Source organism: Schistocerca cancellata, chromosome 2 (genome assembly GCF_023864275.1).
Source record: "Schistocerca cancellata isolate TAMUIC-IGC-003103 chromosome 2, iqSchCanc2.1, whole genome shotgun sequence".
Lineage (NCBI taxonomy): Eukaryota > Metazoa > Arthropoda > Insecta > Orthoptera > Acrididae > Schistocerca > Schistocerca cancellata.
Genome location: NC_064627.1, coordinates 481,840,885 through 481,857,976, shown reverse-complemented (window position 1 = coordinate 481,857,976; position 17,092 = coordinate 481,840,885). Strand labels below are relative to the sequence as shown.

Here is a 17,092-nt window from a genome sequence, read left to right as displayed (position 1 = left end):
CAACATTATCTAATTCTTATTCAGCTGGTATGATTTCGCATAAATCATCAACAATAACTTTCTTAAAAGTGACGCTACTTTCCATGTTGCTTATGAATATAACAAGAGAACGAACATAGCAGCAATTCTCTGAAGAGTATCTTTTTTGTGCTGTTCTTTTACTGCTTGGTTCACACATATAACAAGCAGATCTCAATGTGGTACAGCAATGTGTAATAACTCGACAGCCTTCTGCAATGACCACTTCATTTTCTCACAAAAACTCACTACAATGAGTGAAAAAACAACACAGATCAACTGTGTACACCAGACACAAAGCAACATACACTGAAGAGCCAAAGAAACTGGTACATCTGCCTAATATCGTGTAGGACCCCTGCAAGCATGCAGAAGTGCCACAACATGACGTGGCATGGACTTAACTAATGTCTGAAGTAGTGTTTGAGGGAATTAATGCCATGAATACCACAGGGCTGTCTATAAATTTGTAAGAGTATGAGCGGGTGGAGAGCTCTTCCAACAGCACATCGCAAGGCATTCCAGATATGCTCGATAATGTTCATGTATGGGGAGTTTGGTGGCCAGTGGAAGTGTTTAAACTCAGAAAAGCATTCCTAGAGCCACTCTGTAGCAATTCTGGACCTGTGGGTGTCGCATTGTCCTGCTGCAATTGTCCAAGTCCGTCGGAACACATAATGGACATGAATGGATGCAGGGGATCAGACAGGATGCTTACGTATGTGTCACCTGTCAGAGTCATATATAGACGTATCAGGGGTCCCATATCACTCCAACTGCACATGCCCCACACCATTACAGAGCCTCCACCAGATTGAACAGTCCCCTGTTGACATGCAGGGTCCACAGGTTCATGAGGCTGTCTCCATACCCATACACGTCCATCTGCCTGATACAATTTGAAACAAGACTCGCCTGACCAGGTAACATGTTTCCAGTCATCAGCAGTCCAATGTCAGTGTTGACAGGCCCAGGCGAGGCGTAAAGCTTTGTGTCATGCAGTCATCGAGGGTACATGAGTGGGCCTTCAGCTCCAAAAGCCCATATCGATGACATTTCATTGAATGATTTGCACTCTGACACTTGCTGATGGCCCAGCATTGTAATCTGCAGCAAACCCAGGAAGGGTTGCACTTCTGTCGTGTTGAACAATTCTCTTCAGTTATCCGTGGTCCAGTTCATGCAGGATGTTTTTCCGGCCGCAGTGTTTTGGAGATCTGCTATTCTACTGGATTCCTGATATTCATGGTACACTCGTGAAATGGTTGATGGGAATATCCCATTTCATTGCTACCTAGGAGACGCTGTGTCCTATTGCTCGTGCACCGACTATAACACCTTGTTCAAACTCATTTAAACCTTGATAACCAGCCATTGTAGCAGCACTAACCGATCTTACAGCTGCGCCAGACACTTGTCTTATATAGGCATTTCCAACCATAAAGTCCCATTCTGCCCGTTTGCATATCTCTGTATTTGAATACACATGCCTCTACCAGTTTCTTTGGCACTTCAGTGTATAAACATGCATTAGTGCCATGGAGCAGTGAACTGGTGCATTGTCCTGCTGCAATTGTCCAGCTATAATTGGCGCCGAGCCAAGCGGGTTGCGTAACCAGCCGGCTAGGCGCCCAGCGGGCAGTGTGGCACTATGCTTTATTAATTTTTTCAATCTGTTGCATCCTTGAGCCCCCGGTTTGAGATGTACCCTTGTCCGGTTAGTGGCTGACGCTACGGATCACAGTTTATTAATAATTGTAATACAAAGTAATATCACCAGTTACAGTTACATTTCCTTCAATCCATACCAACATTGCTACAGATATTAGTTTCTGTATTTACAAATATGTTTCGAAACAGTGTCCACAAGCAGCAACTGGATATATATTTTGAAAAATGTTTCAAGCTCAGTGTACATGTAGCTTCACAACTCATAACGACCTTGAACCCTATCTACCTCCCTTTCATTAATGCAGAACAATAACAATATTTTAACAACAACAATTTAAATAAACTTTTCCAAAAACATAAACCACAAGCAGAGAACATACTACAGGATAGCAAATTAAACACTGAAAAAAAAAAAAAATTCAAAATCAGTTCCAATCAGCATGACGGAGATTTAAACACGCGTGTTGAGAAATCATGTGAACATGGATCAAGCTAGTTTCATGTTTATATGCAATAACCTGCTTTATCAGTTTTAGTTAGTACATGAGATGCATAATGTATTTTGTTGACTTCATATCATATTTTGAAAATGCATATTTGCTAAAGTTGGTTGTGAAAACACCTTGTAACCATGTAATAAATGTTATACTGAAAACAATATTTTTACCTCACTTTTCTTGTAACAATTTAAATGTGACAAAATTTAATCACTGAAGCATGTTACCTTTAAGAAAACCATTATTTAACAGTACACTTGTTACCCATCAAACAATGCTGCAACGCAAGTCTCTGTTCCCCTTGAATGCACACTGCAGCCAATACAGGTCAATATACACACATCAAAAAAAGTTTTGCATCACCCAATTCAGAGAACTCCTAAAGACAGAGGTTGACTGTGGATATTATGTCACAGACACACTCCCTTCAACTGTTCAGAGATTTACTAAACCCACCAAAAGATGTAAACAACCATGCATGAGCAGTGCCTATTAGATGGAGGGGGTCAGACAGCTGATCGGTTCCAGTCAATTCACCAGGAAGGAGGTACATGGCTCATGTTGTCTGTACTTCAACCATGCCTAGATGGTCAATACCACGGTTTGACCATGTTCGCATTGTTACTTTGTGCCAGGAAGGGCTCTCAACAAAGGAAGTGTCCAGGCATCTCGGAGTGAACCAAAGTGATGTTGTTTGGACATGGAGGAGATACAGAGAGACAGGAACTGTCGATGACATGTCTCGCTCAGGCCGCTCAAGGGCTACTACTGCAGTGGATGACTACTACCTATAGGTTATTGTTTGGAGGAACCATGACAGCAACACCACCATGTTGAATAATGCTTTTTGTACAGCCACAGGACATTGTGTTACAACTCAAACTGTGCGCAATAGGCTGCATGATGTGCAACTTCACTCACGATGTCCATGGTGAGGTCCATCTTTGCAACCATGATACCATGCAGAGCGGTACAGATAGGTCCAACAAAATGCCGAATGGACTGCTCAGAATTGGCATTACATTCTCTTCACTGATGAGTGTCACATACGCCTTCAACCAGACAATCGTCAGAGATGTGTTTGGCAGCAACCTGGTCAGGTTGAACGCCTTAGACACACTGTCCAGCGGGTGCAGCAAGGTGGAGGTTCCCTGCTGTTTTCGGGTGACATTACGTGGGGCTGACGTATGCCACTGGTGGTCATGGAAGGCACAGTAGCGGCTGTACGATATATGAATTCCATGCTCCAACCGATAGTCCAACAGTATCGGCAGCATACTGGCGAGGCATTCGTCTTCATGGACAACTATTCGCGTTCCCATCATGCACGTCTTCCTTCAGAATAATGACATCCGTCTACTAGGGTTGCCAGCATGTTCTCCAGACATGGAGAACATGCCTGGGATAGATTGAAAAGGGTTGTTTATGGACAACGTGACCCACCAACCACTCTGAGGGATCTACGCCGAATCGTCGTTGAGGACTAACAGTGCCTTGATGAACTTGGGAATAGTGTGCCACAACAAATACAAGCATGCATCAATGCAAGAGGAAGTGCAACTGGGTATTAGAGGTACCAGTGTGTACAGCAGTCTGAACCATCACGTCTGAAGGTCTCACTGCATGGTGGTACAACATGCAATGTGTGGTTTTCATGAGCAATAAAATGGGCAGAAATGATGTTTATGTTGCTCTCTATTCCAATTTTCTGTACATGTTCCAGAACTGAGGTGATGCTAATACTTTTTTCATGTGTGTAACAAAATACGATGCCACACATTCGAGACAACTTTCAGTTTAACTCATTTACAGCAAATGTAAGCATATGTGACACATGGATCGTAGGTGGGCATTTGTGATTCTGAGCATGAATAATTATATTTTGTCATTGCATAACAAAAGGAGTTGGTGGGCTGTAAGACTGCAAATATTTTGAAATCAGTAAGTTTTAAATAAGGCATAAAATCATACGCATTTCTTCCTGCTAAAGTTCCATAAACTCAAGAACTCCACTAATCCTGAGACAGTAATTTGAAGAATCCTACCTTGAAGTACAAGCAACATATCGCCAATCTAGGTTTCTGAAACGAGAACCACAACTACTTTGGGAACAACATGTGGTCACCTTATCAATACTGGCTACAATGCCCACTGATGTTTGCTTAAAATACCAACAAGAAACTGAGTTGTACCAAGACTGGACCAATATTCACATAAGTAGTACTCTTTGAAATACACTGAAGTGCCAAAGAAACTGGTATAGGCGTGCGTATCCAAGTACAGAGATATGTAAACAGGCAGATTACAGTGCTGTAGTCAGCAACACCTATATAAGATGACAAGTGTCTGGCGCATTTGTTAGATCGGTTACTGCTGCTGCATTGGCTGGTTATCAAGATTTAAGTGAGTTGGAACGTGGTGTTATAGTCGGCTCATGAGCGATGGGACACAGCATCTCCGAGATAGCGATGAAGTAGGAATTTTCCCATACAACCATTTCTTGTGTGTTCTGTGAGTATCAGGAAACCGATAAAACATCATGAGCCTTGGTAAAAAAATTGCTGTTTTGAAGAGCGTGCTGCAGCGCGTAGTATGAAGCACTCGCCCTCCGTATCTGGTGGTGGTGCTGCTGTGGCAATCACAGCTTTGGTGTCTCCCTCTGGTGGGAAAGGGAAAAGGTTGCCTGTTCACATGTATTTACGGGGTGCTATGAGCTTGCCAGTGGGTCAGTCTGGGTGAGTCTGGAGTCAGTCTGAGGTCAGTCTCTCGTCCCCAGCTTGCTAGTCTGTCTCGCGTCCGAATTTGTGGCACAGTGAGAGAACTCAACAAGTGGTCGCCCAGTCGGGGGCTTAGTTCCTGCATCTGAGCCTGTGCGTTAGGCTGCCTGTCTGCTCGAGTTGATCAGGCAACGGTCATTGGCGGTTGGATCGATTGGTTGGTCGATCACGCACTGAGACACAAGATGACTTGTCCGCCTTGAGCGTCGGCGCATGTGAGGTCGCCACATGAGTCCAGTGGGCTGCACTGTATAGCAAGGGATAGTGGCTTCACAGCCGACATGAGAGCAACAGGAGTCAACTCACGACATCGGTCTGGCCGGTGCGAGCTACGACGCCGTGAGACGGGAGATCGGTGCGCCTTCCTGCGTCCATTGAAGCGGCTGGCAGCGGACGGTTCAGGAGAGCGTTTTGGGGGTTCTTTGCCAGAAATCACAGTTTATTAGAAGTTAAGTGACTGGTGATATGTTATTTCATTTACTTGTTAAATTCTACTTGTTTTCTTAGTGAGGTCACCAGCCGCTTTGTTTTGGGGTCGTCCCACCATTCTTCTTCGTTTGCCCACCCGCGGGAAGGTGGTTATTTATGAATTGGGTGGTCCGTTTTTCCCTTGTGGAGTAGAGGCGGGTTAGAGCAACCTGCAGTTCGAGTTGTTCGGTAATCTCCCTATCAATCTGCCGTACGTTAATAGCTGCCTCTGTCATGTTTGTCGGATTCAGTGTGTTAATGAATTTATTGCTTGAAGTGTAACGGCCTAATTCCTGAAATATGTTTTTATCTTGCCTATCATCTTGAGAGGCAGTATATGTGTACTATAGGGCATGTTTGGCCAACCTTGTATAATTTAATCTAAGATTGCATTTCATGGGCTTTTATTTAAATGGTCATTTTAGTATATAAAGTTGCCACCCTTCCACCGTAAGACTTTTCTTAGAAGTTAAAATCAAGTTGCACCTTCGGTGGCACGTTAATCTTTTAATTTTAGTGTTTTGTACCATTTCCATCCCTCCTACGGGGTGCATAGTTTGTGCGCTTGTGCAAATTGTTAAAACTTTTACTTTAAGGTAATCTGGTGTGTTGCAGATTTGCACCTGTGTAATCTTTCAGAGGTTGTTGTGAGCGGTCGTGACTATGGCCATGTCAAAAGAGAGCGGCAAGGTTCTCAACCCGAAAGCTCATACACTCAAAAATTTGTTTTTTTCTGCTCTGAATAAATTGTAACTTGATATTTAGAGGGTGCTTTCTGCTTATAATTTTAAATCTGTTTTTTAAGAAAAAAAGCTTTTAGGAATAAAATTCCCATTTGTTAAAAGCAATTTCATTTTGATTTAATCGTTTACTCCCTGGCAACTACTTCCACGCTCACATAGTGTGATTAAATGTGTTAATGTTCTTGATGAATCACTAGTAAATAAAGTAAATTCTTAAGAAAAAGTTTTGAAAGTAAACTCACGGTTCACATCAAATCTCTGACATCGCTGCAGTTGGAAAAACATCCTGCATGAATGGGACCAGCAATAACTGAAGAGAATCATTCAAGGTGACATTAGTGCAACCCTTCCGCAAATTGCTGCAAATTTCAATGCTGTGCCATCAACAAGTGTCAGTGTGCACATAATTCAAGGAAACATCATCGATATGGGCTTTTGGAGATGAAGGTCCACTCGTGTACCCTTGACAACTGCACGACACAAAGCTTTACACCTCACCTGAGCCCTTCAACACTGACATTGGACTGTTGATGACTGGAAACATGTTGCCTGATCAGGCGAGTCTTGTTTCAAATTGTATCAAGCGCACGGACATGTAAGGGTATGGAGACAACCTCAGGAATCAGCATGCCAGCAGGGAACTGTTCAATCTGGCGGAGGCTCTGTAATGGTGTGGGGTATGTGCAGTTGGATTGATATGGGACCCGCGACACATCTAGATATGACTCTGACAGGTGACAAGTACATATGTGTCCTGTCTAATCACCTGCATCCATTCATGTCCATTGTGCATTCCAGCAGACTTGGGCAATTGCAGCAGGACAATGCGACACCCGCCTCATCCAGTATTGCTACAGAGTGGCTCCAGGAACACTCTCTTGAGTTTAAATACTTGTGCTGGCCACCAAACTCCCCAGACATGAACATTATTGCACATATCTGGGATGCCTTACGATGTGCTGTTCAGAAAACATCTCAACCCCCTTGTACTCTTATGGATTTATGAACAGCCCTGCAGGATTTGTGGTGTCAGTTCCCTCAAGCACTACTTCAGACATTAGTCGAGTTTATGCCCTGTTGTGTTGCGGCACTTCTGTGTGTTCGTGGGGGCCCTACAAGACATTAAGCAGGTGTACCAGTATTTTTGGCTCCTCAGTGTTTTAGATACTTTGAAATTTATGATTTATATAGCTAAATAAAATTAAATTACAATGCTAAGTAAAAAAAAAAAAAAAAAAAAAAAAAAGAAAAAAAAAAAAAAAAACCACAGAATCCCGAGTTTTTATGAAATTTCTGAAATTTGCTGAGACTTCCCTGATTTTTCGAGGTAAAACATAATTCTCTGAGAATTCCATGTTTTCCAGAAGAATTGCCACTCTGAAGATGCACACACCAGCAGAAACTTGGAGCCGACATCTTCTTCAGTGATTAAGTTTGTTTCCATTTAAACAGGAGGGAGAATCGACATAACACCATTCACTGGACGAACAACAATCCGCATCTCACTGTTGAGGCATATGGTCCGACTAATTCTAGGATAAATGTGTGGTGTGGCATACAGTCTTTCAGCATGATGGTGCACCTATACACTTCAAACAAAATGTTTGCTGGACCCTAAATAAGGTTCTCTTTGGGTGTTGGACAGGTAGACGGGTTCTGGTGGAATGTCCACCTAAGTCGCCAGACCTGACACCACTGGACTGTTTCCTTCGGTGCACCTCAAGTCTACAGTGTACACCAACACACCAAGAACATTAACTGACCTGCAGAAGAATATCACTAAAGCCTGTACAGAAATACCAACAGTGACGTTACAGCCAGTGTCCAGCAGTGTCCATTGCTGGAGCAGGATGACAGTCAGGCTGAACACCTTCTGTATTAGAGGTACGTGGAAACAACTCACTGAGGATGGCAATTCCATTGAACTAGGCCTACTAAGTTTCAGGTCATCACTGACGAATGATACAACTTTTTGTGCATACGATTAAAGCATATTTATAGCATCCATTTCACTCTTTGCATTATCACTATCTTTACTAATTACTTGTAGACATTGTCCTATGGAACATTACTTTTGACTCAACCCTCATAAGAAAAGACAAGTGGAGAAATGAATAGAGCAGTGGAAAGGCAGCTGTCAAAGTGGATAAATGGTAAGATCAATGCTACAGAACATGCTTTGTAGCCATAAAACCATGAGATTCAAGTTGATAGGACACAGGTTTTAGTATACACTGGTGGGAACTATGATAGGATGTAGAGTGAGGCAGTAGACATCATCAACTTAGTTCCTACCAGGAAGAGGTATTAAACTCAATTGTATCTGGCTTCTGTACTGAAGAGGAAGTTCACCAGTCTTCAACTATGGGATGGTATTAGGCAGTGTATCCATGAATCAAAAATGGTCAGCCATGTTTGAAATTTTTTTTTTTTTAATGTGATTTACCCCACTCTTGCTGCAAGTGTAGCTCATCACACGATTTCACCTCAGTCAGCATCAAGCCACTGTATGTAGTAAATTTAAGCATGACACTCTCTGCAGATGGTAAAGAAATATTTGATTTACCAAGAAAAACATTTGCATCATTGCAATTTTAACAATTATGAACAATCAATTCTAGAACATTACCACAGGCCACTACTTTTGATCCAAATCACATTGCTCTAAATAACCCGATGGCCCGCAAAGTAGTAGTTGGGATTCAGTAGAATCCAAGGAGGATTTTGAGCATCCAATCTGAGACTGTTCAGTTATTATGGAATGGTTCTAAGTGAAATGTGACTCAAGAATCTGAAGCAATCTTTGAATGAAGGGCAATCCATTTTTCCACTGACCATTGATAGATCCAGAAATCTCATTCTCCTCTAACTGTCATACACTGTATTCAAGCCGCTTGTAACCTGTTAACAACAGTTTCATTGTGACCATGCGGTTTATCTCACAAAGCACATTACTTTCATTGAAAAAATTATTTGCTGTAGCTAATAATAAATCTGTAAAATAATCATGTCTGTCTGCCTGCCTTTGAACATGCTAATCTCCAAAACTAATAGATGAATTTTCGTTGTGTTTTTGCAGGTAACTTAAGAATAGTTTGAGGCACCGTATAGGCTTTATTTTATCAAAATCGAACCATGGTAAAAAAGGTTTCCATACATATTATGGAAATGTATGTATATATGTATGTTTCAAATCTCCTCCAAATGCACTGGACCAATTTCACCTGATACACACATCACTTTCTATCTGGAAATAATTACTGTGGGAGTAAGAACAACCTATCTATCAAAGTGGTGGGGGTGAAGAAATAGTGCAAGTCACAACAAGTGAATACCCACGTTTTCTTCATTCAGCATTTGAGAACGAGAGCACTTAGTGAATTGCAATGAACTTTGCACAAAAAACTTTACAAAAGTTTTACTCACTGACACCCCCCACATACTGATGAAATGGAAAAAGTTTATTGCTTACTGGCAACTGATCTTATTGCATGTACAGCAGCTTACATACTCACTATCATTCATCATAACAAAATTGCTGATATGCGAGAACAGCCATGGATAACCGCTGGTACACATATGGGAATGATCAAAACATTAGTATGGGTGGGAAAACTTGACTTAAGCGATAACATGGTAAATAATGCAAAATTAGCAGTTTTTAGCTCAATAATATGAAAATGGTGGTTTTTATGAGATACTGAAGATTTAATAATTTTCTCATACGAAAATATTAGAAATCTGAGGATGGGAGTTTTTTTAACATTTGTAACTGTTAGTCCTTAAATGTTAAAACTGCATTTAGCATCCTCATCTCCTCAAGGCTAAGTTTCATGTGTAACCTTAAAAATGGTTGTTCATTTGATGTGTAATGAACTTGGCTTTGAGGACAAAAATAGCACTGACATTGGCAAAAAATACAAACCATTCTGGCAGAAACCAACACCCATTCTGGCAGAAACCAATGCCAATTTGGAAAAAAAAGAACAAACCAAATTTGGAAAAAAGTGCTGAATTTGGCAAAAATGACATGGAAGTTGCTAAAATAAATTATACTGAATTTTGGAGAAACCACTGACGTTGGCAAAAAAAAAAAAAATACCAAATGTGACAAAAACGCAATTATTTTAGCAGTAATACAACTAATTTGACATAAAATAACAATGAATCTAATAAAAAATAGCATTTGGCAAAAAGTAACGAAACAAAACACTTGGCGAAAGTAACAAAACAAAACAAAACACTTGGCAAAAGTAACAAAACGAAACACTTGGCAAAAGGTAACAAAACGAAACACTTGGCAAAAAGTAACAAAACGAAACACTTGGCAAAAAGTAACACTGCATTTTTTTTTCTTTTTTTGCTTCTACTTCATTCATAATGCAGGCACCTGATTATATCACATCACACATCCCTGACACAGAATATATAATTGTAAAATTCACCTTATGTTTGTTTTGATAGCAAGGATGCGATTGTCTTTTGTTTTTTTCCCACGCTGTTTTGAGATCGCAGTTTGATGACAATGACATCTAACCACATTTCAGTGACGACCAGTCAATCACCTCACCTGAAGAGGGCTGAATGGTTGTCAGGTTGATTTTTCACTCTGCAGCAAAGTGTGTGCTGATATGAAACTTCCTGGGAGATTAAAACTGTGTGCCGGATTGAGACTCAAACTTGGGGGACCTTTGCCTTTTGCGTGCAAGTGCTCTACCAAACGAGCTACCCAAGCATGACTCACGAGCTTCTGTGAGGTTTGGAAGGTAGGAGAAAAGGTACCTGTGGAAGTAAAGCTGTGAGGATGGGTCGTGAGTGATGCTTGGGTAGCTCAGCTGGTGGAGCACTAGCCCGCAAAAGGCAAAGGTCCCGAGTTTGAGTCTCAGTCCAGCACACAGTTGTGATCTTCCAGGAAGTTTGATACCAGTGTTCTTTGAGAAAAAAAACACTAATACAAATGAGTCATGTGCTCTTGTGATGATATGAAGATTCACATTCACTAAACATCCAAAAATATTGAAAATGAAACATCATGCAAATCAGTGAATCATTGTCTTCATTTTTAAGTGTTTAAAAGCTACTACCAATGAGAACTTTAATAATAATAATAATAATAATAATAATAATAATAATAAAATTAAAATAAGACTGTACCTGTGCCAAGAAATGCAGGTAGTTTGCCTCTGCAGTTTCTATTCTCTTCTTCATCTGAATGATATGTCATCGAGATCTGCTGTCGTGTCTTTCGAGGGGCTCTGTTTATTTTTGCTGGTTTTGTATTGATAGTATTATCAGCTCTGCTTGCTGATCTTTTTCCTCTCATATGTAGTGAACCTTTTTTTACATTGAAAAGAAAGAATTAATTAATTAAAACAGTTCAGGAACAACTGATGTTAAAATAATGTGTTTAATGTTATTTGTTCTGCAATGGTGCCATTCTAAGTTCACATATCATGAATCCCTCAGACATACCCAGACTGAAATAATCCACACAGAAAGCAAAAATTAAAAATCTTTAAAAGGAAGGTACGACATACCTCGAGCCCAGATTTTTATGTAATATCAACACACAAAATACGTTCATATTTTTGTAATGATAATGGATAACATATGTCAGGTAATATTGCTGTTGTTGTTGTTATGGTCTTCAGTCCTGAGACTGGTTTGATGCAGCTCTCCATGCTACTCTATCCTGTGCAAGCTTCTTCATCTCCCAGTACCTACTGCAACCTACATCCCTCTGAATCTGCTTAGTGTATTCATCTCTTGGTCTCCCCCTACGATTTTTACCCTCCACGCTGCCCTCCAATACTAAATTGGTGATCCCTTGATGCCTCAGAACATGTCCTACCAACTGATCCCTTCTTCTGGTCAAGTTGTACCACAAACTTCTCTTCTCCCCAATCCTATTCAATACTTCCTCATTAGTTATGTGATCTACCCATCTAATCTTCAGCATTCTTCTGTAGCACCACATTTCGAAACTTTCTATTCTCTTCTTGTCCAAACTATTTACCGTCCATGTTTCACTTCCATACATGGCTACACTCCATACAAATACTTTCAGAAATGACTTCCTGACACTTAAATCTATACTCGATGTTAACAAATTTCTCTTCTTCAGAAACGCTTTCCTTGCCATTGCCAGTCTACATTTTATATCCTCTCTACTTCGACCATCATCAGTTATTTTGCTCCCCAAATAGCAAAACTCCTTTACTATTTTAAGTGTCTCATTTCCTAATCTAATACCCTCAACATCACCCGACTTAATTCGACTACATTCCATTATCCTCGTTTTGCTTTTATTGATGTTCATCTTATATCCTCCCTTCAAGACACCATCCATTCCATTCAACTGCTCTTCCAAGTCCTTTGCTGTCTCTGACAGAATTACAATGTCATCGGCGTACCTCAACGTTTTTATTTCTTCTCCATGGATTTTAATACCTACTCCGAATTTTTCTTTTGTTTCCTTTACTGCTTGCTCAATATACAGATTGAATAACATCGGGGAGAGGCTACAACCCTGTCTTACTCCCTTCTTAACCACTGCTTCCCTTTCATGTCCCTCGACTCTTATAACTGCCATCTGGTTTCTGTACAAATTGTAAATAGCCTTTCGCTCCCTGTATTTTACCCCTGCCACCTTTAGAATTTGAAAGAGAGTATTCCAGTCAACATTGTCAAAAGCTTTCTCTAAGTCTACAAATGCTAGAAACGTAGGTTTTCCTTTCCTTAATCTTTCTTCTAAGATAAGTGGTAATGTCAGTATTGCCTCACGTGTTCCAACATTTCTACGGAATCCAAACTGATCTTCCCCGAGGTCGGCTTCTACCAGTTTTTCCATTCGTCTGTAAAGAATTCGTGTTAGTATTTTGCAGCTGTGGCTTATTAAACTGATTGTTCGGTAATTTTCACATCTGTCAACACCTGCTTTCTTTGGAATTGGAATTATTATATTCTTCTTGAAATCTGAGGGTATTTCGCCTGTTTCATACATCTTGCTCACCAGATGGTAGAGTTTTGTCAGGACTGGCTCTCCCAAGGCCGTCAGTAGTTCCAATGGAATGTTGTCTACTCCGGGGGCCTTGTTTCGACTCAGGTCTTTCAGTGCTCTGTCAAACTCTTCACGCAGTATTGTATCTCCCATTTCGTCTTCATCTACATCCTCTTCCATTTCCATAATATTGTCCTCAAGTTCATCGCCCTTGTATAGATCCTCAATATACTCCTTCCACCTTTCTGCTTTCCCTTCTTTGCTTAGAACTGGGTTTCCATCTGAGCTCTTGATGTTCATACAAGTGGTTCTCTTATCTCCAAAGGTCTCTTTAATTTTCCTGTAGGCAGTATCTATCTTACCCCTAGTGAGATAAGCCTCTACATCCTTACATTTGTCCTCTAGCCATCCCTGCTTAGCCATTTTGCACTTCCTGTCGATCTCATTTTTGAGACGTTTGTATTCCTTTTTGCCTGCTTCACTTGCTACATTTTTATATTTTCTCCTTTCATCAATTAAATTCAATATTTCTTCTGTTACCCAAGGATTTCTACTAGCCCTCATCTTTTTACCTACTTGATTCTCTGCTGCCTTCACTACTTCATCCCTCAAAGCTACCCATTCTTCTTCTACTGTATTTCTTTCCCCCATTCCTGTCAATTGTTCCCTTATGCTCTCCCTGAAACTCTGTACAACTTCTGGTTCTTTCAGTTTATCCAGGTCCCATCTCCTTAAATTCCCATTTTTTTGCAGTTTCTTCAGTTTTAATCTACAGGTCATAACCAATAGATTGTGGTGAGAGTCCACATCTGCCCCTGGAAATGTCTTACAATTTAAAACTTGGTTCCTAAATCTCTGTCTTACCATTATATAATCTATCTGATACCTTCTAGTATCTCCAGGATTCTTCCACGTATACAACCTTCTATCATGATTCTTAAACCAAATGTTAGCTATGATTAAGTTGTGCTCTGTGCAAAATTCTACCAGGCGGCTCCCTCTTTCATTTCTTATCCCCAATCCATATTCACCTACTACGTTTCCTTCTCTCCCTTTTCCTACACTCGAATTCCAGTCACCCATGACTATTAAATTTTCATCTCCCTTCACAATCTGAATAATTTCTTTTATTTCATCATACATTTCTTCAATTTCTTCGTCATCTGCAGAGCTAGTTGGCATATAAACTTGTACTACTGTAGTAGGTGTGGGCTTCATATCTATCTTGGCCACAATAATGCGTTCACTATGCTGTTTGTAGTAGCTTCCCCGCACTCCTATTTTCCTGTTCATTATTAAACCTACTCCAGCATTACCCCTATTTGACTTTGTGTTTATAACCCTGTAGTCACCTGACCAGAAGTCTTGTTCCTCCTGCCACCGAACTTCACTAATTCCCACTATATCTAACTTTAACCTATCCATTTCCCTTTTTAAATTTTCTAACCTACCTGCCCGATTAAGGGATCTGACATTCCACGCTCCGATCCGTAGAACACCAGTTTTCTTTCTCCTGATAACGACATCCTCTTGAGTAGTCCCCGCCCGGAGATCCGAATAGGGGACTATTTTACCTCCGGAATATTTTACCCAAGAGGACGCCATCATCATTTAATATGCTATCATGAACATATTTCATAAATATTTTACATAAAGCAATAATTTCAAGCGAAATCAACTTTTGAAAAACAGTACATCCTACTGTTTTATCTTAATGCACATTTTAACATGCCAGAAACATAAAATGTACATTAAGAAGGTGCATTATAATTTTTGAAGTCTATCTTGCTCAAATTAAAGGAAGTTAGTTTCAGTCACATCTGTTTACTAAAATGTTCATCTTCACTGCAGTTACCTTTCATTCTAATGGGCAATGAATGATCAGATACTTCTCCAAATTCTCTGCAGAATGTCACTAATCAAAAATAATGTTTTTGTGAAGAAAAATGATCTCTCCATGTCACAGGATATTAATAGTGAAACTTTTAGGGAACGACAGCTGGAGCATCTTGTCCCCCACTGAGGATATTGCAGATAGTAGTAAAACATAGTGTCAAACCTATTCACTGCTATCTGCTGAACGTCGTCTTTAATGTCAGTTAGTTTGCATTTGACATCCTCAACAACATCTGTAAAGGCAACCTGATGGATTCTAATTCTTTAATGTCTGTGGCAAGGAAGACAAATTTCATATGGATGTATGCCAGATTTCTGATTTTAGGTTCGGTGAAAGCATTTTCTGGCTCTCATGAGGAAACTGATGATTCTCTTGGAAATGAATCAATCATAGATATGACAGCATAAAAATGTTCATTAAAAGAGCCAACAGTTTCGATCCACGCACCCCACCACATTACCATAGAGTAGGGCAACAAAGCTAGGTTTGGGAGCAATTTTTGAAAGAGACACACACAAATCAGGGCTTTGAGAAAGACTTTCTCTGTGCATGAAATTATCTTATTTACTTCTGGGTAGGTGCCTCACACTTCTTCAATGATCTGTTTCACTACATAGGCCAGACGATGAACTGGATTAAATATGGACAGAATACACGTAGGGTACTTGCCACCTTTGACAAGGCGGTTGCAGCATCTGAATAGATAACAACTTTCTTCTTCTTCTTCTTCTTCTTCTTCTTCTTTTTGAAATCCTCAGACCCCGGAATTGAGACTGCCCATTCACAAAACGAGCTACTGTTGAACACACACACACACACACACACACACACACACACACACACACACAGTCATGAACTCATTATTTTTATAGGCAATTTACTTCCTGTCTTTAGCTGTTATGGTACATTAGATTTGGATATTTTTCAAAGGGCCAGTCTACTAGGAGTGTGGGTAAATAAGAATGGTAAAAAAGCAATAATATGCAATTTTATGAGGTATAATGTGTAAATACATAATTATGTAATTCTTGTGAAACATGTAAAAATATGTAACAATAATATGAAACATATCAAAACTGGCAGCATAATTACTGATCATTTACACTTTTCACCTTCACTCGATAAAGAACTGAACTTCTTTTACTGTATATCATATTTACTGCACTGCATCAAATGAAGTAAAATGTTGCACAAAATTTTAAAGAGGCTGCAGATGTAAAAAAGCATTGCGTAAACTTTGTGTATGACTGATTTTAGCTCATACATTGCAGTATATGAAATGTAATAAGATACTGAAATTTTATTTAAACTTTTTTATTTAAACTATTTATTTAAACTTAAGTTACTGATGTTTATATCCAATGGACGGTTGGGAACAAAGCACCCTTTTCCAACCTTTGAATAGGGTATTATGGGGTCATAACAATCATCATATTTGATATACAGTTCAAGATAGTAAAACATGGTTTTTGCAAATGATAGAAGGCACATATGTTGTTGGTAAATTCTCATTTTTGTTATTAACCGAGATATGTACGTAACTTGTCTGCAACACTAAGAGGTCAACAGTTAAGGGTGTATACATACATTAATAGCACTGTACGAAAATGCAAGTGGAGCACCTATACATGTCAACTGCAGTGAAAAAGTTAACATAAAGAAGGAAATGGATAATAATGATAACTATGACAACAACAACAACAACAACAACAATAATAATAAAGGACGATATTTGCAAAATAAAGGAAACATTGTGGGCTGATTATGAAGTCAATGCTGTACAGTGCAATTTTTTCCATTGATCATCTTTGAAAAGATGTGAAGAAGGTGAGAACAAAGAGAAGAAAAGATGGTTGGAAAAGGTTGTGGTAATAGGATTAGAGAGGGAGTGGGGAGGGAGGGGAGGTTACAGAGAGGGGAGAGAGATGGGAGTGAGAAACATACAAAGGTAATTGAAAAGAGGATGTGTGACAACAGGGCAAGGGGGAGGATATCTGAGAAGGTATTCAGGGGGAAGGTGG

General features: G+C 39.9%; 1 protein-coding gene across 1 annotated transcript in view; it reads right to left on the bottom strand.

Annotated features, from left to right (window-relative positions):
- Positions 1-17,092, bottom strand: part of LOC126162007 (nuclear fragile X mental retardation-interacting protein 1) — a 161,119-nt gene that overhangs the window by 70,183 nt on the left and 73,844 nt on the right. The window contains exon 4 of the mRNA XM_049918229.1: positions 11,329-11,508. Within this exon, the coding sequence (XP_049774186.1) occupies positions 11,329-11,508 (180 nt within the window). The remainder of the gene's footprint in view (positions 1-11,328; positions 11,509-17,092) is intronic.